Consider the following 22,902-nt stretch of genomic DNA (forward strand, 5'->3'; position numbering starts at 1 on the left):
AGTGGTCCACATTTTATTTTAGATTTTTTCTAGACAGACAAACAGCTGTAATAACAAATTTTAAATCGAAAGACTACTCGCTGTACGTCATTTAAACGCAGATCTCGTGTTGACATTACAGTTTTCGTCATTGTGTGGTAAACAAATGATAGGAAAACACTATTCTATAGATAAAGACGGCTGGCGCTGGTTATCAGTGGAGGAATATTACCAAACCTATTTGGCATTATGTCTACTACAATTCCCTGGCTTTTAATTACGTATTAAGTGATTAACTTACGTCTTTCCTTTGCAGACTGATTTATGTGGAATAAAGTGGCGAAAGTTCGTTAACGAGGAGCGGCCAAACGCGTCTAGTGATCCATTGGCGGACCCGATCCTGCGATCCTACTCGCGATGCATCCAGGCGGACATGCTCTGCGTGTGGCGTCGGGTGCAGTCCACCAAGACGGACAACGCCGACCAGAATGCCTTAACCTTCGAGATCACCACCTCGACCAAGGTCCACCCACCCCTTTCGCTGGCCGCCGCCAAGGAGCTATGGATCTTCTGGTACGGCGAGGAGCCCGATCTTAATGAGCTCGTCGATGCTGAACTGCTACGCGTTGCGGGTAAGTGTTCAACTCCCTTATAATAAGATAATCCCGTTGAAAACTATGCTTAAATGAAATATCTAAATAGTTTTTGGTTGAAGCTGCTACAAAATGTTATTTCAAACAATCTTAATGATTTTTAGATGCAGGCTTATTCAAATTAGATTTATTTACATGTGGTTAATGTTAACCTAAATAGGATTCAATCTTCTAAGCAATTCAGGATTTCGCTTGATCTACCAAGGATTTATTTCCCAAAATATCAAAAAGGCTATTTTAAAATCTTATTATTATTTGGTGTGTGTGTTTTCACACCTTTTAATATCGGTACTACAATACACAAAATGAGACTCATCTCACCCTACATTTTTGTTATTTTTATTAAATAAATTAATTAAGTGTAAAATCGATCTTAAAAAAAAAATTTTTTTTAATAACAAAAGTGCTTAATAAACTTGCGTTATTAAAGATCGATTGTAATACCTTATCTGCATCTCTCCCTGTCTCCTTCTCTTTACACTCACATAACACAACCACGTACACACAAACACGAGCGGTGATGAATTTAATAAAGCTTCAAGGCCGCATCCATCGCATGCAATGCAACAACAACCAAAACAGCAACAACATTTTCGCCATCTCTTTGACGCATTTGTGTAGGTGTATTCGCGCGCGTCTCTATGTATGTGAGCTTGTGTTAATGTGTGAGAAAAGTCAAAACAACGGTGACACACAAACAAACAAACAAACAGAGAAACACGCGAAATACATTTCGATTGCCGTAGATTATTATTATTATTGCTCTCGTTCTGCATTCTCATCTCTCTTGCTCTCTCTCCCTCTCTGATTTGCCTTTGGCGTCACTCAACTCACATGGTGTCGTTTTGATCTGTCAGCAACAGAAAACACAACAAAAATTGTAAGAAAACAGGGGCAAATAAGCAAAGAAAAACAGCAAAAAAAAACCTCAATCGTAGGCGGCCTCCATCCCACTCCCTCTCACTCCTCTCTCGCTGCCACTCGCTCCAAAATAGTGAGAAGAGGAAGCAGCGCAAAAAAAACGTCACCTGTCATTTGCAATGTTTTTCGCTCTCTCACTCGCGTGTTCTCTTTCTCTCATTCTTGTTCTCTCTCTCTCTCTCTCTGTCGCTGTAATTATGCAAACGTTGAAGAAGGGTGTTTGCCATCTCCCTCGCTCTTCCGAGGGTTGTTCGATACACACGACGCCTGGCCTTCGGTAGCAGCAGCAGCTCTCCCTTCCCACCGCCTGCCGTCCCTTCCAACTCCCACACTACCACTGCCAGCGGCAGTCACTCCTTCTCTTTCTTCTTATCAGCCACTGCTTGTGGCCACTATTTATTCAATATTTTTGTTATTGCCCCATTATCTCTGACCACCAACTACGTACATTGTAGAATTCGAAATCGAATTTGAATTTCGGTGGCAAATTCCACTGACTTTGAGATACATACTTGTAAGCGTAGCGTAACGGCGTAAATCTATCTGTCGGGATAAGTAGATTCAATAAGTATTTTTTTTTTTATTAAAAAAGCTTTTTTACATTTTCGAATGGGTTTCAAGAAAACATGCCAATGAAGGCATCTGTGAAAACAAAGACTACATGCATTTATGCAAATTCGATATATTTATCAGCATCACCAAGTTATACTAGTACAATCAGATAAAACATGGGAGTTTTCGATTGATCTCGTTGAAAATCAGCTAAGATCAATTATAAGCACAGAAATTACTTAAATTTTGTATGTTCCATATTTTACATAGTATAAACGTAACAAATGCTGTTTGCAATACAAATACTATATATTTGAAAGTCTGTCAGATACGCAATACGGAAGTTCACCTGTATCATCTGCATTTGTATTTGTATCTGTATATTTCGTTATCTGCCGACGTCATTCTGGTCTGTGGCCGGTGACTTTACAGTTAGCTTTTGCTGTTTGCGTTAGCGTTTTTTGTTTTAGGCGCGCACATTTGTGCCGTCTGGAGTTGAGAGTTGAATGCACGTATTTTTATGTTATCATACTTTTCTGCCTTTGTCACGCTTGCACACAGCCTTGTTTTTGTTTTTTAATGACAAGGACATTGACTAATTGCATTGACATTACTTTGTCTCCCGTTTGTGCGAATATTCGTATTCTTTTTATAGCCATTTTGGCCATAAACAACAAACTCGTGCAAAAACAAAAATAAAAAACTGTCGTCTCTCATCGTGTTTGCGTGCGTGTGAATGAAATTCAGAAAGAAAAGAGAGCGGCGTGTGAAAAGAGAGAGAGAGAGAGAGAGAGAGAGGCGAAGAGAGCGAGTTGTTTTTGATTGTTTTTGTTACTGTGGGCTGCTGTCGCTCTGTTTCTCGCATTTTCTGATTTTCTGCGGGTGAAAACGGCAACGCCGCAAATCTCAGCCGGCCCGCACAGTGGAATGACAAAGCCACTTAAATATATTTTATAATTTTATAATATTATTATTATTTTATTATTATTTTTAAATTGATCGGAGTAATCAATCATTTTAGAGAGAGATTTGGGAAAATTGCTCTCCACTGGAGAGTCCAGGCCATTTGTGCTCAAAACTGGGATTTCTTTATTGAGTTTAGCAAAGCTTAGGGCTTTATTACAATCCTTTTTTGTATTACTTCCCGCATATATGTATGTATGTAATGTATCTGATTTCAGATGAATATTAGTTTTCTTTTGGAATGATTCCTTTTCTCATACGCCAATAAATAGGCTATACTTTTATGCAAACTACTCTGGTATTTTTTAAAGAAATATAAACTGTGAACTCATTAAATTTACACGTTTTCTGTGCTGCTTAAATCCAGTTGGTAACATGTAAAGTCTTTTTTGGTGTAAATATTTTGGGCCATTTTTCGGGGGCGACGACGTCATCGGAAAGAGACAGGAGACACGCCTACGCAGACGGAGAAACGCCAGCGAGAATAGTTAGTAGTGCGATATTTTCTGGAATTGCCCCCTTAACAACCCCCCTCCTACTACCATCTCTACTTCGCCCCACACGCTACTTGTTGTCATTGTACTTAATGTTTGTTGTTGTATTTGCGATGCCATACGATTTTTACCTTAAACAGCTGTCATTCGTCTGAGTATGAGTGTGCCCCTACGTGTTGGTGTTTGTGTGCTCCACAATTGGAGCCAATAATTACGTGCTGGTGCTCTCTCTGCCTCTGCTTGGTTCTCTTGCTTGTTTTTGGCGCTCTTTTGCATCAGCTCTCTGTTTCTATCACTCTCTCGGTCTCTGAATGAGCTTAAAACTGGTTTGCAAGCTTGAGCTTAATTACAATGCGCTTTCTTGCTCATTCTGTTGTTTTTGTTGCCTTTTGCATTCGTGTTTTTACCTGCTTTTGATTTGGGCTTTGTTTTTGCGCTTACTAAACAATTTGCAATGTGTGTGTGCGCGCAAGATTATTGACCTTGATTAAAACATTTGTTGCTGACTGACGGCCTGGCTGGTCCGCTTGCTGCTAGCTAGCGATTTTTTATTATTTGTGGCACGCAAATGCAAAAATTGTGGCATTTGGCTCTCTTAATTATTCATTACAGTTACCGTTACAGTTGTTGTGAAATTCTCACACACTAAAAGAGTGCGGATAGAGGGAGCGGGAGATCTGCTGTGCTAGCAAAATGTTAACCTAAAATAGCATTATTTTTTTTTTTAGAGAGCGGCGGAGTGTGTGCGTGTGGGTGAGCGAGTGCACGCCTAGCGGCACTTTTTTTCTCCCAAACAACCACTCTCGTCTCTTTAACACTCGTTGGTTTCAAGAAGGCGAGAGAGAGAGAGGCAACTCTTTTGCGAGAGGAGCAGCAGCAGCAACATGTGCACAAACCACACGTGCTAAAAAAAATACACCCACACAAACAGTTTGTGTCCGTGTGTTTGTGGAATTTGCATTGAGCAGCCGCCGTCGATTCCGATTCCTTTTTGCCCTTCTTTTTGATTCCCATTCCGATTCCTGTTCCGAAGCTTCGATTGAGGTACGCAAAAGGAAGGAGGAAAAGACGGATGGTAGCAGCTGTGGCGGTGAAATCGGAGCAATCGAGTCTTGGGAAAATTTTAAGGAAATGTTTTAAAAAATAATCAGGATATCGAAAGAATTGGCATCGGTAGCAATTAATTGGGTTTTGGAAGAACATTTTTATAAAAACTAGGAAAGAATTGTCTAATAGTAGGAACATTGGTGTTTTGGAAAATGATCATTCCAAATAAATGAAAAATCTGAACAAATTTACCAATTTGTAAAACTAGTATTTAGCAAAATTATTTCAAAGTAAATTTAGAAAACCGCTTCAATGGCATGTCAGTGTTGTATTGCTTAGGCTTTGAAGTCAATTCTCCTTTTACTTTTAATTTTTTGTTTGTCGTCCCGTTTTGTTTCCTTTCGCCTCGACGCTTTTGTTGCCTTTCCTTTTGCTGGCAAAGAAAGCGGCTGAAGCTGCATTTTTTTTAGTTCCTGATGTTTGTTGTTGTTGGCTTTGTTTTTGTGTTTGCTCTTGGTGGCCTACCCTTGCGGGCTTTTTTTCGAGCTTTGAACTTTAGATGTGTGTGTGAGTGTGTGACCTCAGCGGCGAAGAGAAACGACGAAGAGCCGGCTTGCAGGATGTGAAATGAGATGAGATGGAAATGAGATGGAAAAAAGGAGAGATAGAGGGAGTGATAATAGTGGAGAGAGAAGAGAAAGAGAGACTCTCTCACGCACACTCACACTAGCATAATCGTACATTGCCCTTTGGTTTAAGTGTGCGTGAGTTTAAGCGTCTTTGTAAAACAAAAAAATAAATAAATATATACGGTACGCTGATCTCATTGAAAACACAAAAAGAAAATATACAAAGCAGTGACCAGTAAAACAACAACAATAACAGGCAGCACTGGCTTGGTAATTGCAACGCCTGCTTGCCTTTCTCGCTCTTTGTTTTTTCTTCGCCTTGTCCATTTATCAAGTTGTTTACCTTTACGTAATTATATTTGCAACATTTGCTCTGGTGCCGCGTAAAGAAAACAACGAAGAAGCAGTTCGAAGGGAAAACTAAGCAGTGAAAAGCAGTGCAGTCTGTGTTGTAAATGCGTGAGAATTTTGGGAGAAAGGAAAAAGATATAGGCAGAGGGAGAGGAGTATGTATATTTGGGTGCAAGCGCGTGTCTGTGGTGGATGCTTGGAATTTTCCAAAAATTTCTAGACTGCCTTTTTTCACAAATCTCTCGGCTCTCTGATATGCCTCTCAATCTTTTTCACTCGCTGCCTTTGTTGTTTTTGTCTTTGTGGTGTTTTTGTTTCAAGTGTTTGCACTTCCGCTTTTGGGATTCTCCTTCTTTGCCTGCCTCATTTTCCTGGTTTTCGTTTACTACTCACGTTTTATGTTTTGGAAATGCATTTACATATTCCACTCTACACACTTTACATATGTAACTTTCTCATAGCTTCTTCCACTTACATTTTCTTAAATTTTTTGTTCTTTTCGACAAACTGTCGTTAAAAAAGTAAAAAGCGCACGAAAACAAAACAATAACAAAAATAAATTTCCTCAAAACGGTTGATTTTTGGTTGTAGGCGTGTGCACGTCGTTGGAGGATACGATAGAGGAAAATAGGGGAGATTGGAAAGCAGAAAGCATGAAGACGAGGAACGAGAGAGAGTGGGAGGATTATTGTTTTGCGTTGTAGACGTCTCTCTTTTGGCGTTTCCCCCAATGTTTCCGATCTCGTTTTCGTGTTGTTTCTATATGTTTTTGTTTGGTTATTTTCCACTCTCCGCTTTTACTATTTTTTAGAAAGAGCCTCAAAAATCGAATCTCACAGGTTGCCAAAGTGCTTTTGAGATCGTGACAAAAAATATTGCAATATCAAAATATAAAAACTGAATTCTATATAACCTTATTCAGAAATATTTAAAAACGGTAGAGAATCTAGATAACAAATTTGTTGTATTTATATATGTTTTAAAGTTTTTAAAAGAAAAAAGGTTTTTACAATAAAGAATACCCCAAGTTTAAAGTCTTATTAGGTCTATATTTAATTTTATATCTACATTCAATATCGCAGTATGGAAACAAGTAAATTATTATTTATCTTTATATCGATGTTTGAAACAAGTTAATTAATTACCAATTATATTTATCTTCTAGCTAACCAATTGCTTTGGAATGGCACCTGGAAGGGAGCTCTCACCTACGAGTGCCGATCACTGCTGTTCAAGGCGCTTCATAATCTTATGGAGAGGTAATAGTGGAAAATTACAATTATGTCTAACAATAATCAATCGTTGATATTGATTACAGGTTCGTCCTCACCAAGGATATCGTGCGCTTTGGAAAATGGTTCGTGCAGCCTTGCACCTCTAGCGATCGACTTTTTGGACGCAGGTGAGAACGCCTTTTCGAAACCCCATTCTCTCTTTTCGGATATTGGTCCCTCAACATGCAATAATGCTGAGAATGTTTTCCGACTTGCATAGCGACCACAAATATCCTAGAATAAAGGTCAGGAACTCTGTGCAATGACATTGAAGCTTGTGACATTGCATCGTTCTTCCTGCGACACTTAACTCTTTTCTTGAAATTCACTTTAGAAAATGCCTGAAATACGTTTACAACAGAGATTCATGTTAACTTGTTAAGTTTTGTTTTTATACCCTTGCAGGGTATTATAATTTCAGTCAGAAGTTTGCAACGCAGTGAAGGAGACGTTTCCGACCCTATAAAGTATATATATTCTTGATCAGCATCAACAGCCGAGTCGATCTAGCCTTGTCCGTCTGTCCGTCTGTCTGTCTGTCTGTTTCTACGCAAACTAGTCCCTCAGTTTTAAAGCTATCTGAATGAAACTTTGCATTTAGTCTTCTATATGCTCTCACTGCTATATACAGCTGTGTTCACGGAAATAGCAGTGCGACAGAGGAACAACTTCAAAACGTTTTTTTGTACATATTCCTTTTTGCAAGCTGATCTATTGCACATTGTTTTTGTAAAATGGAACATAAAGATAAAAATCGAGAAAAAATTCCGTTAGATTTGCTCTATTTTTATGTTTTATTGATATTTTTCACATATGCAGCTCGTTTTGGCCGATCACTGAAATAGCAGTTTTTAATTTTCTTTCGCAAAAAGTGCCGAAATTTCTTTTAATTTTGTAAAAAATGACTTTAATTAAGGTCGTTATTATAGTTTATACTATAATACACCTTTACAACGCAAAAAAAATTATTTTAGTGGGCGCAGGACCTCACTGCTCCATGATAGAAAGGTATCAGATTACTTAGCCTAGAAAGAAGAGCAAAACATGTAAAGAGTCTCTAAATCTTTCAAATTGTTCTTTTAAAATAGTTTATAAGTCATAAAATATGAACCGAACCCAAGAAAACCGAGGTACGATTCGCAAAACCACAATTGTACAGGCTCGACGCGTACTTCGCTTCAGCAAAGCTCGTCCTTTTGCATCCTCTAGGGATATATGAGCGGGAATTGGCATGGGAATCAGTCATGGGACCATTCGCCGGGGACTTATTGAATAAATTTTAGATTCGCGAAGTCCATGGAAAATGTTACTGCTTGGTTAAAGGCATATCAAGGCCAGCTCCGAGTTCGCCAATAGCCACTTGAACTGCCACTATTCAAATGGCGTAATATCCTTTGGACAAATGACTCCAAACTGGTTTTATTTGGTGGAATAGGACAAGACAATATGTCCGTCGACCTCCAAATACATAGTACCCCCCAAACCATACGCTGAAGACAGTAAAACACGGTGGCCTAAAAATCATGGTTTGGGTATACTTTTCATACAACGTTTTATGTCCCGTATATATGATCGGTGGGATCAAAGACCATTATGTTTATGTCTAAATATTAAAAACTGTCTTGCAGCCGTATCCTGAGGAAAATATTCCATTAATTTGCGCATTTCAGCAGTACAGTGACCCTAATCATACCAGCAAGGTGGCCAAGGAGTGGGTTCTTAATGGAAAAGTGGATGCAATGCCAGGGCCTGCACAATCCCCGGATATAAATTCGATCGAAAACTTATGGGGGACATCAAGGGCTACGTATTAGAGAAGTTTCCGACTTCTAAGCCGCATCTTTGGCGATTTGTGCAGGAGGAATGAGACCATAATCCCCTCAAGCGTTGCTAAGACTTGGTGGACTTCTTGCCACCAAGGTATGAGGCTATGATAGCTTCTAAAGGCTATTTAACAAAATATTAGATCATAGTCAATTAGAATTTAAGAAGAAATAGGTTTCTTATACGATATTTTTAAATTTATGAAGAATTTTAGTTTTTCACTGCTATTTCAATGATCGGCATAATATAGACCTTTTTTGTTGTTATTAGCTATATCTTATGTTACCTAAATTAAATGATTGTGGTATTGTTAATAATTAAATATACTAAGCTTTTATGAAAAAAAAATTTATGAAAATAGTGTTTGTAACAGGATTTTCCGATCTTAAACGTGCAGGTCGTTGGGCACTGCTATTTCCGTGAACACAGCTGTATGTCGGAACGGGCCGGATCGGACGACTATATCATATAGCTGCCATATAAATGTTATGTTACCTAAATTAAATGATTGTGGTATTGTTAATAATTAAATATACTAAGCTTTTATGAAAAAAAAATTTATGAAAATAGTGTTTGTAACAGGATTTTCCGATCTTAAACGTGCAGGTCGTTGGGCACTGCTATTTCCGTGAACACAGCTGTATGTCGGAACGGGCCGGATCGGACGACTATATCATATAGCTGCCATATAAATGTTCGATATATTTGTAGAAAAAAAATTAGAACTTTGCTGTTTTTCAACATTTTTGCACCATTTTTTAGATATAGCCATTCTATATTATTTCAGAATTTTATTAAAATCGGACGACTATATGATATAGCTGCCATAGGAACGGTCGAGAAATAAATAGGAAAAAAAATTATAGTTTCGTTGTTTTTCCAACGTATGTTTATCTACTCTGAGATATAAGCTTTTTTTTATTATTCTTGAATTATAGTATAAATTTCATAAAAATCGGACAACTATATCATATAGCTGCCATATAAACCGATCGGTAGATGTAGAGAAAATGTAAAACTGGGAATGTAAAACTGTAACTGTCAAACTGTAAACATAATAAGTATAGGTAAAATGTACTGAAACTCTGTTTTGTGAGTGTTTTCAGCATTTAAATCTATAATATAAACATCGAAACCAATCTGCAAGGGTATACAAACTTCGGCGTGCCGAAGTTAGCTTCCTTTCTTGTTAAATTGTGAAATTGATAAGGATTTACTTTTATGAAGTCATTCTTTTTGGCGTAAATCATAATACCTATATACATTTTTATGGGTTTTCGATAATTTTAGCTTTTATCATAAAAAAATTATGACTAAATTTGTTAGTCTGTTGATGTTTTCTGTACCATGCAAATTTGGAAAATCCATATATACTCATATATTCTGCTTAAGATATTTCTTACTAATAATCCATATTTTTCTTTGCAGCTCCCAGCACTTGTCCTTCTCCTTCACGTTCTTCGTGCACGGGGACACGGTTTGTGCCTCGATAGATCTGCGCGAGCATCCCGCTGTGCGTCCGTTGACCAAGGAACACTTGGCTGAGGCGGCCGCCGCCTTTGCAGCGACCAGTTCACCGTCGGGATCAGCGGGAGCATCGGCGGCAACGACGGGTGGTGGAGCAGCAGTGCCTAGTCCGGGCCAGGAGCCAAATGGCAACGGCTCGGAGCCACTGGAGGTCGGCGAGGGAGGAGCTGCCAAGGCTGCGACACCAGCGCATGCGCGCAAGGTGATGCTGGCCCCGTTTGGCATCGCGGCGATACTCACCGGCAATAGCTACAAGGCCAGCGATCCCATGGCCGAGAAGATCCTCGAGGACTGGGCCTCTTTTTTCCCGCTGTGCAATAAGGACAACACGGACGTGCCCCCCGTTGTGGAGGTAGTGTCGGGTAAGTGCTCTAATCTAATTCAACATAAAATATCAATTGAATATATAAATTTTAATCCTTCGTTTCTGTTTTCAGGTGGTCATAAGATGTATCATCCCACGAACTACGTACTAGTCACAGACCTGGACGACATGGAGCACATGGAGTTCGCTGAGATGCAGAAGATGCAAAGCACCGTGGGCAATGGAGGAGCGGCGGAGGCCACCGTTCTGGCCCCGCAGTCCTGCCCACCGGGCGCAGCTGGTGTCGCTGCTCCGCCTTCTCTAAATGTTCCCTCGGGCCCTACTTCTCTCAACGTCCCGGGAGGAGTTGCAAATTCCGCCTCGGCCAAGGATGTATCTCGTAAGGCAGCTCCACAAGCGGTCAGCGCTCTGGAGCGCCTCGCCTTCCAGCCCTACTACGATCAACGGCCCACTTCGGGCTTCACCTTCAACACCAACAATACTCATATCCCCGCCTCGGCTGCCGTGGAAATGCCAGAGCGAGCGTGGCAGGATTGCGTTATGAACACGCTTCACGTGGATGCAGCGGCATCGGCGGCAGCCGCGTCCTCAACACCTTCCGCCGGAACTGGAACAGGGACGGCTGCAGCTAACGATGAGGATGAGCAGAATAAACCGCCGCAGCAGGATTCCAAACACCTGGTGCAGCAGCAGATTCAGCAGCAGCAGCAGCAACAACAACAACAGCAGCGTCAGAAGCTCTGGAACTTTGTGGATCCCATGCAAAAGGCGCCCTGCATATGCACCAAGTAAGTGTGGTTTTGTTAAGATCTTTTGAAAGTCCCCAAAAACTGTAGAGACTGTTTTTTCTATCCTCAAAGGATATTCTAAAAGGATTTTAAAAGCCTACTTTAGTTGTGAAATATGTAATAATATTATATATAAATTTGAGAACGCTAAAGTATGGCTTTGGAAACCTTTTTCTAATATTTTGTGACCCATTTGGCTGCCTCTACTTAGTGTATTTTTGATATATAATCTCTATATATACGATACATATTTGATATTTGATATATTAATAATTATGATTGATGTAGGGGACAAGTTGTGCTCCCTGGAAAAGAGAGCCCTTAAAAGCAATCTTAAAACCTAAAATCCCGCTTTGATGGCATGCCTAAAAAATACCTTTACCTATTTTAGCAAAGCAAAAAGTAGGCAGTTTTATCTGTGCATGCAAAAAGGCCATAGATTTTCCCCTTTTCCGTTTTTTTTTTTTGTTTTTCGTTGTCTTCATATATCTATATATAGTTTTTCTTTGAGTTACTTAAAAAACCACACAGCAGCAGCAATAAAAGAAACAGCAGTCAGAGAGAGAGACAGAGCTACGAAAGCATTGAAACGTTGAAAAGTGTTGCTTAGTGTATATAAAAAAAACAAAAAATACCCAAACAAACAAATTTCAGCGCCCAATGCAGCAGCAGTAACATCTGTGGTAGCAGCAACATTAGCAACAGCAGCAACAAGCGACTGCAGCAACCGCTGGGATCGCCAGCATTGCGAGCAGCAGTCACCGGCGGCATTAGTGGTAATAAGTCGTCGTCGTCGTCGTCGTCGTCATCATCGTCATCCTCCACGTACCAGCAACATTACTACCAGCAACATCTGCAGCAACAGCAACAGCGACCGGGAACACCTGTGCCGGCAACATCGCATCATTCCAGTTCCCTGAGCAACATCATCACTACTTCCTCCGCCTTGAATTCTTCCGCGACCGCTTCTCTCCTCCATCGGCGTCACAATGTGCCGTTCCACAAGCGATTTCTCCATTCGCTGGCGTCCACCGCCTCCACGGCCACCTTTAGACCCAAAAATCACAGCAACAACAATAACAACACCACCACAACAACAACAACAACAGACACCAATATACCAAAACAAAGGTTTGTGTGTTGAGTGTTGCGAGTGTGAAGTGCAAATAATAATATTGGTTGGCGTGTGTTCATTATAGCCAGTGCTGCCTATATCTTTTGTTGATACGCTCTTCAGTTTTTCACTTCTTGTTTATCTCTTTTTGCATACAGTTGAGGTGGAAATGGTTAGAATTACGAATTATATACATAGAGTTTTTATCTTGAATGTTTAAATATTTAATTGCAACTATACTTGAATCAATTTGTACATGAACATTTTAAATATAAGTGTAAAGTTTTAAAACTTCTCTAACTATTCAAGTAATATATAGATTCTCTGGAAAGAAAAAGACCAATTCAAATAATTTCATAAGCGAATATAGATTATGTTAAAGAGATTATCAGACGATTGCTAAAGGTAGTTAAACTAATATTTCCACCGCAACTGTATGCACGCCACCCGTATCTCCTACTTTCGCTCTTTCTTTCTCCATATAAGCATATATAAATATATGCATTTATATATATATATTCCTTTTCTATCCACTCTCTTCACACACGCTCTGTTAACCCTATGATTTCTTACGTTTTATTATTTTGTTGGTTGGTTTTGAGCATTTAATTTTGGGCGCCCTCCCCCCCTAACAAATACACTGGAATCATATATATTTTTTTTGTTAAAAAAAGGGCGCATCCAAATTCACCACGCCCCCAAAAATAAGAGGAGTCAGCACACACACACACACACCACACACAATATATTTATACAAATTTAATTTAAAAAACCCACAAGCAGCATTCGTGCGCCGTCATTTTGCAAATAACAAACTTCTAATTCTAATTCACTTAATCGTCTTTGGTAAATGGTAAATTAGCAACATTACAAAAATAAAACAAAAGAGCAACGCTAAAAAAAAAAAGAACAACACACAACTGCAAGCAGCAACAACGAAAAATAATAACCAATTGTACAATAGCTCCGAACGGAGGACATATACAACACGTTTCGTAGCATTTAACTAGCTTAGTATCTTTAAACTGCCCCCTCCAATCCGCCTTCATTGCCGTTCTCATTTACTCATGGCCCGTGTAGCAAGTACACTCGATTTGGTGCGATGCTCGGTTTGCGTATTTTTCGGTTTTGGCGCCGCGCATGCATCCCTTCTTATTTTGTTTTGTTTTCTCTCCTTTTTAAGGTTTTAAGCATTTTGTGGAATGATTTTGATTTTGTTTGCTGGTTTATTTCGTAAATAACAATTGCATATATAATGTATATTATTATTATGGAAACAGAGGGGGTTGTTAATAAAAAATCAATAGAGAGGGTATAATCCCGGTTTTCGCAAATAACTATAGAACATTTTACCTTACTTTTAAAAAGCTCTCAGTTGAGCCTTTCTTATAGTGAGAGAATAAGTCCGATATTGGCAAGTATATCGTGCTAATTATAGTATTTAAGATATCGATTTATATCGATATTATCGAAATAATATCAGAAATTTTTAATTTCATTTATTTGTTTTAAAACTTATTTTCAAACAATGATAGTTAATACTAATTTTCAACTATTATTTGTCACAGTTCGATGTATCAAACTGAATATCCATTTAGCGCATATACTATCTTGCAAAGTTCAGATATCGACGCGCTTTAAAATATCGATAGAGTATCAATATATTTACGATTTCTGCCATTCTTAGTGTTTCCAGTTGAGATTTCCCTGTTAGTCTATTCGAATAACACATTGTACTGATGGATTCGATTTATAATTCCCTTTTTAATATTTGCCTGCTTTCAACACACCCAAACTCTAGCGATTTATTAACATCCCCGCATATTTTTCAGCTGTAAAAAGGTTTCGTTTAATTTATTTAAAACCTAAAAACAATGGATGTGGTTATTGTTTAGTTTTGCTTTTGGTTACTCTTTTGGGACACTCCTCTGCTGGAGTTGCCCCTCAACAACATTATATTATATTAATATTACTATTATTATTATTATTATTATTCTTATAATTATTATTTCAATTGATTAATACACAACAAGCTCACCTGTGTATTCATAGTTACATTCTTTCCGTAGTTTCGAGCATTGTACATAACCTTTTTAAACCGAAATAAAATATTCGATAAAATGTATTTGAAATTGGAAATGCTAATATCACACTTTCTCTCTCTTTGCTCAAACACAGACATCTCGGGAATACGCCACATGGAACGCCACACGGCGGCGCATCGACGTACTCTCGGAACTCGTTGGGCGGCGACTCCTCGATGCCGGTGGCCTCTGTGGAATCCCCCGCCACGCCGGCTCCCTCTCCGCATCCGAATTCGGCGCATTCGCAGCCGACGTCAGTGCCGCCCGCAGAGCAAGTGAGTGCAAGTGACGACCCAAGAAGCAAATGACGCAGCATCCAGTCCGCTGATTCCACTAACCACCGACTCATTTTTCCCTTCCTGACAGCTGCTCAACATGAGTCCACATGCGCCCACTTCCGTTTCGAATCTGCAGCAGCCGCCGACCCCCATCGACCACCTGCTGGACAAGAATACGCCGGCGCCGACGCCTACGGACCAGCACGATAACAAGAGCATCACGGCCTCGCCCTATGTCCATCAGACGCCCAGCGTGGAGCCGCCGTCCTACACGGATCATGCTGGCTCAGCCGGCGGAGCAGCCGGTGGCAATGGGCCTTCGCTTGGCGGCACTGGTCCGGGCAGTGTACCTGCACAGCAGCCGGCAACTCCAACAGCCACGGCAACGTCTGCCGTTGGCGGAGCAGCGGCGACCACAAGCGGCGGAGCCAGCACAGTGGGCACCATAAGCGTGAAAAAGCTGGAGATGCAGCAGCAGCAGCAGATGCCAACGGCAGCTACGATGACCATTAAGCAGGAGCCAGGGATCGGGAGCCTAGGGAGGTTGCCAGCCAGTACTGTTACCTCTACCACGGAGGCCTTGAACAACCTGCGCAGCCTGTACAATCCGCCAAAGCTGACGCTGAAGGATCCGGACAGCTTCTACGACGAGGAGTGGCTCAAGGAGGTCGTCTACGATTTTCAGTACCAGGAGAACTGGTGAGTCAGCCAAGAGAAACCCAAAATCTTGAAGAGAAATGTTGATTCTGTTCGTAAACTTGGTTAAAAAACATTCACAATATTAATGCCCATTTATTTGTCTACACAGGGATAACCTTCCAGTGAAGCGTCCCAAATTGGACGAGGTCTCCAAGCAGCGAAGGCCGCGCTATTCCAAGAACCTCTACGAGGGACACACGCATGTGAAGCCACTAATGCCATCGCCTGGCTCTGTCTATGGCAACCAGCTGCTCTCCTTGGAGGTTCAAGCCGCGGCCTCAGCTGCGTCGGCCGGAAGCTCCAATGGCGGCTTGGTTGGAATCGCCAACAGCAGCAGCAACAACAATAACAGCAATACAGCCAATGGCAGCGATGCGACGGAATCCGAAAGCGGGGGGAGCTTTTTCCAGGGCTTGGACATCAAGACGGAGCCAGGACTACATTCCCCATCGTGCAAGGAGACCTCGAAATCATCGGGCGGCAACAGCAGTGGCGGCGGAAGTGGCGGTGGCAATCTATTCACCGCCGAGGGTCTGAATCCCTCGCTGAACGATCTGGAACAGCTGTTCGAGACGAGCTCCAACGATGAGTGCAGCAGCGTTCAGATACACACGCCGCCCGATTCCAATAATCCCTCGAACGGCGGATGCAGTGCGGTGACCAACACCATCGATGAGCTCAAGCGGAGCACGGCGGTGAACAGTGTTGTGGCAGCGGCAGCAGCAGCGGCTGTCACGGGAGGAGCTGGCAATATTCAAGCGGAGGATCTCACTAAAATGTTTCCCACGCCGCCGTCGCACGAACAGCAGCACCCGAACTCCAGTCCCTGCCAAACTGATGTGGTAATGACGGATCTCAGTGTGGACATCACCACGACCACGACCAGTATGACCAACACCTGCAACACCACCATTGCGAGTAGTATCAACACCGCCACCTGCAACAATAGCAATAGCAACAGCAACAGCATCAACACCACCTCCAACAGCAGTATTATCCTGGCTGCCGTGCAGGCTGCTCCCATCACCGTGATGGCCGCCATCCAGCAGACCAGTATCTCCAACTTGGAGCTGGGCAGTCCCGTGGAGGAGGCCATCGATGATTGGAACTATGTGTATCGGCCGCCGCAGCAGGAGAAATTTGTCGGCTCCACGCGCTATGCTCCGCTAACCAACTTGCCCAGCCAGACGCAGCCGCCGTTGAACCTGCCACCGGGATGCTTTTATCAGCCCACCTGGAGCAGCCACAAGTCCAGAGCGGCTACGCTGGCCAAGGCAGCTGCGGCCCAGCAGCAGCAGCATCAGAAGCATCAGGCGTTGCAGCAGCGCATCCAATTGCATCAGCAAAAACTGCAGCAGCTCCAGCACCAGCATCTTCAGCAGCAGCAGGCAGCGGCAGCAGCAGCGGCGGCAGCTGCGGCAGCGGCAGCGGCGGCTTCTGGAGGCGGCCATCAGAAGCATCAGCATCAGCATCTGCACGATCTGCTATCGGCGGCGCCAAGGACACCGCTGACCCCGTCGACAACGGTGCCGCAACCCCTGAGCAGTGGCGGCAACCAGTTGCTGCTGAATCAGTTGAATTGCCCGCAGGCGACGCCGGGTAGCTCGATGCAGCAGATGATGCGAGCGGGGATGTCGCCGATATCACCGGGCCATGGACCCTTCTCCAGGAGTCCGGCCCTCCTGCGAACGCCCACGCATCCGCCGCCGCCGTATCCGTATGACGTTGGCAGTCCGGCAACCTCCACATCCTCGTACTTGAACCGACCGCTGCACTCGCAAGAACATCCTCAGGGCATGCACGGCGGCATGATGGGAGGCGGAGGTAGCGGTGGCGGAGGAGTGGTCGGCATGGGACCGGCATCGGGAACTGGCAGCCACATGGGCATGATGATGCCCTACTCTGGCGATGCGGGCATTGCCAGTAGTGGTGGGCTGGCGGCGGTGAATTCTCCAGGAGCGAGCCTGCTCCAGGAGCTGCCGGAAGTGAACTCGGTGCTGGTCAATATTCTGCTGTACGACACCGCCTTGAATGTCTTCCGGGATCACAACTTTGACAGCAGCAGCGTGTGCGTATGCAATGCGGATACACAGAAGATTGGCAATATTCGTGGAGCGGATTCCGGTGTATATGTTCCGTTGCCCGGCGTCAGCTTTAATCCGTTTCCTGGAGCACCAGCAGGTGCGGGAGCAGGAGCGGCAGGACCAGGCGGAGGAGGGACTGCAGCCGGCGGACAGCGCATGCTCAATGGACCCAATTCTGGTGCTGCCGCCTTTGGTGGCCTGCGGATGATCAGTAGTGCCTTTGGGGGCTCACCGGCCTCTGCCGCCTCGATGCCCGGAGCTGGCTCCGGACATGGCGGCCACGGCCCAAACGGCGGTGGCTCCAACTCGTCATCGTCTTGCACGCCGCCCAGCAGTAATCCGCACATCACCGGCTATGTGGACGACGACCCCGTCGAGTGTACATGCGGCTTTAGTGCGGTCGTCAATCGACGGCTCTCTCATCGCGCCGGCTTATTCTACGAGGACGAAGTGGAGATTACGGGACTGGCCGAAGATCCGGCTAGGAACAAGCAGCCAACTCTGCTTAGCATCATACAGAGTCTGAGCAGGAAGAGTCAGCAGGGGATTCAGGCGCCGGGAGAGACCAGTTCCGCTCTGGAGAAGGTAGGAGCAGCGGGAGCAGGAGCGGCACAGTTGGAGCATCTGGCGCATGCCATCTTTGACCTGCTGCTAGACCAGTGCTCCATCATCCAGACGTCCAGCAGCTCCGTGCACCGAGCCCTGCAGGCGCATCGTCGCAGAATGTCGCGGCAGAGAAGGATTTTCGGCACAAATGGAGCACCCACCGCCTCCCTGGCCTCAATTGCCAATGTTCTCGAGTTCATGGATGCGCACGACGTGATCAGCTTGGCGCTGGAGCAAGCCCGCCTGGCGTTTGAGAACCAGCGCATGGATAGCCTGGACTGGAACGGCGGAAGCAGCAGCTCGCAGAACCAACAGCAGCAGCTCACGGCGTTCCATGCCCCGCCACTGGCGCTGCGACACAAGCTGGCGGGGATCGGCGCAGGGCGGCTGACCGTACACAAATGGCCATATCTCCCCGTAGGATTCACGCGAAGCAACAAGGAAATTGTGCGCACCATGAATGCCATTCAGCCGATGCTGCAGAGTGCCTTTCATTGCAAGTCGCGAGGCGGGTCCGGCTCCAAGGACGCCAGCTCCTATAACACGGTCAGTGGGCCGCTCACCTGGCGGCAGTTCCATCGCCTGGCTGGACGGGCGTCCGGCCAGTGCGAGCCGCAGCCCATACCCTCGGTGGTGGTTGGCTACGAGAAGGATTGGATATCGGTGGCGCCGCACTCGATCCACTATTGGGACAAGTTCCTCCTCGAGCCGTACTCCTATGCCCGCGACGTGGTCTACGTGGTGGTCTGTCCAGACAACGAGCACGTGGTGGGTTGCACGCGCAGCTACTTCCGCGAGCTGAGCAGCACCTACGAGATGTGCAAGCTGGGACGGCACACGCCCATTCGCGGCTGGGACGGCATCCTGCAGGTGGGTGCCGCTTCCGCTGGCTCCGTTCGGGACCGTGAGACGACGCCCCTGGATGATTGGCTGTGTACCCTGGAGCATGCCGCTCTGGCGGAGCAAATCCGACGCTATGCTATTACCTTCATCCACCAACTGGCCCCATATTTGAGTCGCGTGCCTAATGACAAGACGCTGCTAAATCCTCCCGATGGCACTGGTAGTTCCAACTCCAAGAACGGCGTCAGCAGCAACTCCTCCACATCGTCCTCGTCCTCCTCCTCTATGTCGAACTTGGCCACCTCCAGTGGAGAAATGCCCACGGATAACATTAAGCTGGAACCGGGAACTGAGCCGCCGCCGACCGTGCAGACGATGGAAGCTAATCCGCAGCAGGAGGTTAAGCAGGAGCCTGGAACAGTTGGCAAGGGCGCAGGAGCTGCAGGAGGCTCCGCAGCTGACACCAAACCCGCGCTTATTCTCGGCGATCCCTTGGGCGTGGGCGAGACTCTGGAGGATATCAATCCACCAGCCATAGTCCTGTATGTGGTCAATCCATTCACCTTCGCTTCGGATAGCTGCGAGCTGGAACGTTTGGCCCTGATTGCTTTGCTCCGTTGCTACTCGGAGCTCCTGAAAGCCGTTCCCGACTCGGTGCGTTCGCAGATGAGCATCCAGATTATATCGCTGGAATCGGTGATGGAACTGGGACCTTGTGGCAATCGCAAGCGCTTTTCCGACGAGATCAAGTGCCTCGCCCTGAACATCTTCTCGCAGTGCCGACGGCACTTGGTGCACGCTCAGTCTGTGAAGAGTCTGACGGGCTTCGGGACGGCAGCCAATATGGAGGCCTTCTTGAAGACCAAGGACGAACCGAATCGCAGGGCCTACAAGATGTACACCGCACCCTTTGTCCTGGCGCCTATGCATGAAAGGAACGACAAGACGGACTTTACGCGATCGGCGGGCAGCATGCATGGCCAGAACGAGCACCGCTACTCGGTGATGTATTGCAATTACTGCCTGAGCGAGGACCAGGCCTGGCTGCTGGCCACCGCCACGGATGAGCGGGGCGAATTGCTGGAAAAGGTCTGCATCAATATCGATGTGCCGAATCGTGCGAGGCGACGCAAGGCACCTGCACGCTATGTGGCGCTGAAGAAGCTGATGGACTTCATCATGGGACTCATCTCGCAGACGTCGCAAATGTGGCGTCTGGTCATTGGACGTATTGGGCGCATTGGACATAGCGAACTGAAGTCGTGGAGCTATCTGCTGAGCAAGCAGCAGCTGCAGAAGGCCTCCAAGCAGTTCAAGGACATGTGCAAGCAGTGCACTCTCATGTACCCACCAACGATACTGAGTGCGTGTCTGGTGACCCTGGAGCCGGATGCCAAGCTGCGCGTAATGCCCGATCAGTTCACGCCGGATGAACGCTTCTCGCAGATATCCATGCAGAATCCGTTGTCGACCCCACAGGATGTGACCTGTACACACATTCTGGTCTTTCCCACCAGCGCTGTTTGTGCGGTAAGTCGATTATTTTGTTCTCGATTCACAGTTGAGCTGTTTTTATTGCGCTCTTTTTGGGATATATACTGAAAAAGTCCTATATGAAATAATTAAAAATATTGTAAAATGTAATCTTTCGAAATTTAAAATTAACAAACAAATACTAATATTGTAAAAGTTTAATATATTTAAATTTGAAGAATCGCTTATAACAAATATGGAAACAAATATTCTTAATTTTCTTTGCAATTGTCTCTTTTTCGTTTACATTCATTAATTAAACAGAATTTCGATTATAATCATATACGGTAAAAACAGCTGGAAATCAATCGATTAAAATCGATAATTAAAATATTTTTAAAATCATCATCATAGATTTGTAATTTTATTGTTCTACACTGTTTATCTATCGGTATTTGTATTTAAGTAATAACTTAATAATAACTTCTGTTTCCCCCTTTTAATATCATCGTACACATAAAATTATAAAATAAAATTACGAGGTCAGCCAAGAGAGTCCGGAATGCCTAATTCCAAAATTTTCTGATTCTCAAGAACACAAACTATAATTAATTTTAGTATATACAAAATGTTGAACTTTGTACTTAAGTTTTCCACGATTATTTCGATTAAATCGATGTATTGCATAATTTAAAAAATCGATTCATCGATTTTAGGATCGATATTATTTCCAGCTGTAACGGTAACGTTATATTGAAGGCATATTAACAAGCATTTTATACATTGATTTGAATGATTTTAATGATTTTTTTTTATCATCCTTCCATAGCCCTTTACCCGCCAGTTCCAGAACGAGCCGCAAGTGGATGATGACTTTCTTACTTTCGAGGAGGAGGGAAACGAAGACTTCAGCGATGCCGACATTAACGAATTCTTATGGGACAGTAAGTGCTTGATCATTTTCTGTAATCGCACAACAGTTAATAAGTTTCCCCTAACCTTTCCAGCTCACATAGACAGGGTTTCCAATCATGGCAGTCCCGGACGCATGGACGACAATAGAAGCTGGCAGAGTACCGGTGGAAATAACTTCAAGTGTACCCCGCCCCAGGAAGTGGAGGAGGTAAGTTAATGCTTTTAAGTACTTTCCGGATATATGCTGATTTACCTAATGATTCCCCAGGTTGGTTCACTCAATCAGCAACCGATATCCGTAGGCTACATGGTTTCCACAGCGCCCACCGGCCGTATGCCCGCTTGGTTTTGGTCCGCCTGCCCCCATCTGGAGGATGTGTGCCCCGTTTTCCTCAAGACGGCGCTTCACCTGCATGTGCCTAGTATACAGACAGCCGATGATATCCTCAACTCGACCAATGCCCATCAGTCGGCCAATGATCATCCGCTGGACTCCATTCTCACCGCGGATGTGCTGCGCTTCGTACTCGAGGGCTACAATGCCCTGTCATGGCTGGCCCTCGACTCCAATACGCACGATCGCCTTTCTTGTCTGCCCATCAATGTGCAGACTCTGATGGATCTGTACTATCTGACGGCAGCCATAGCCTAAGGATCTGGGATCAAAACTATAACAACAACAAACACAACCACTACTCAAAAACTCAATCAATCAAACGCAGTCGCATGCTTCCTTTTAGCAAAACTTCCACTAGCTCTATTATATCAGCACCCAAAGCAACAACAGTAAGCTGTAGAAAACTAGTAAAAGGTCTACAGCAACCCAAGAATTGAAGTTAACAGAACCCAAAAAACACCAACAGCAATAACCACAACAACAAAAACAACAGCAAACAAGCAGGCAGTGAACGCAACGCACAGATTACTTAGCATAATCAGCACGAAACAAGAAAACTAAAATATTAAAAACTAAACAACCAATCAGAGCGATCAGAGAGACAGAGAGTGAGCCAAGGAGGTCATCGATTATCGATTATCGTTCACACCGATGGGAAGTCTAGAAACAGCATTACTAATATTTATTAATTGTCGAGAATTTTGTAAAAATGTGTCAAGTGTGTGCGAGAATTGTTTGTTTCATTTTATTTTTTTATACATATATATATATATTATCCGATTAGTGTTTAATATTTATAAATTTACAAGAAACAAAAAACAAGATGAGAGAGGTTAGCAAAAAGCGAAAAACAAACAAACAAACAAACCACACAACGTAGGCATATATATATATATATCTAATAGCGGAGATTGGAGAAATTAATTAATAGCTAGCCGTTAAGTAACAAAAGTTTGTACATATTTACAACCAATTTCGTGAGTAAGCAAAACAAGCAGAAAGTGTAATTAATTAGTGTTTAGTTTACAACAAATTGGGAGAGTAGAGGAGGAGGCGTAAGGTTAATAAATTAAATCAAATAA

The 22,902-nt window shown here is 43.9% G+C and overlaps 1 protein-coding gene and 1 non-coding gene across 5 annotated transcripts in view; both read left to right on the plus strand.

The window, feature by feature from the left end:
* Positions 1-22,593, plus strand: part of skd (mediator complex subunit skuld) — a 29,887-nt gene extending 7,294 nt beyond the window's left edge. For 3 of the 4 annotated variants that reach the window (XM_017174853.3, XM_017174850.3, XM_017174852.3), the window contains exons 3-14: positions 296-611; positions 6,755-6,848; positions 6,908-6,991; positions 10,116-10,576; positions 10,652-11,327; positions 11,982-12,458; positions 14,620-14,800; positions 14,892-15,502; positions 15,612-20,565; positions 21,338-21,452; positions 21,516-21,631; positions 21,692-22,593. In XM_017174853.3, the coding sequence (XP_017030342.1) occupies positions 296-611; positions 6,755-6,848; positions 6,908-6,991; positions 10,116-10,576; positions 10,652-11,327; positions 11,982-12,458; positions 14,620-14,800; positions 14,892-15,502; positions 15,612-20,565; positions 21,338-21,452; positions 21,516-21,631; positions 21,692-22,075 (8,469 nt within the window). In that variant the 3' untranslated portion in view covers positions 22,076-22,593. The remainder of the gene's footprint in view (positions 1-295; positions 612-6,754; positions 6,849-6,907; positions 6,992-10,115; positions 10,577-10,651; positions 11,328-11,981; positions 12,459-14,619; positions 14,801-14,891; positions 15,503-15,611; positions 20,566-21,337; positions 21,453-21,515; positions 21,632-21,691) is intronic. The other variant, XM_070286007.1, reaches the window with a different exon arrangement.
* On the plus strand, positions 7,026-7,171 carry LOC121502308 (small Cajal body-specific RNA PsiU6-40). The gene has a single exon (XR_005990932.1). It is a non-coding gene; the product is annotated as a small Cajal body-specific RNA PsiU6-40 (non-coding RNA).
* Positions 22,594-22,902: the final 309 nt, after the last annotated feature.

The sequence above is a fragment of the Drosophila kikkawai genome, chromosome 3L, assembly GCF_030179895.1.
Source record: "Drosophila kikkawai strain 14028-0561.14 chromosome 3L, DkikHiC1v2, whole genome shotgun sequence".
Taxonomy (NCBI): Eukaryota; Metazoa; Arthropoda; class Insecta; order Diptera; family Drosophilidae; genus Drosophila; species Drosophila kikkawai.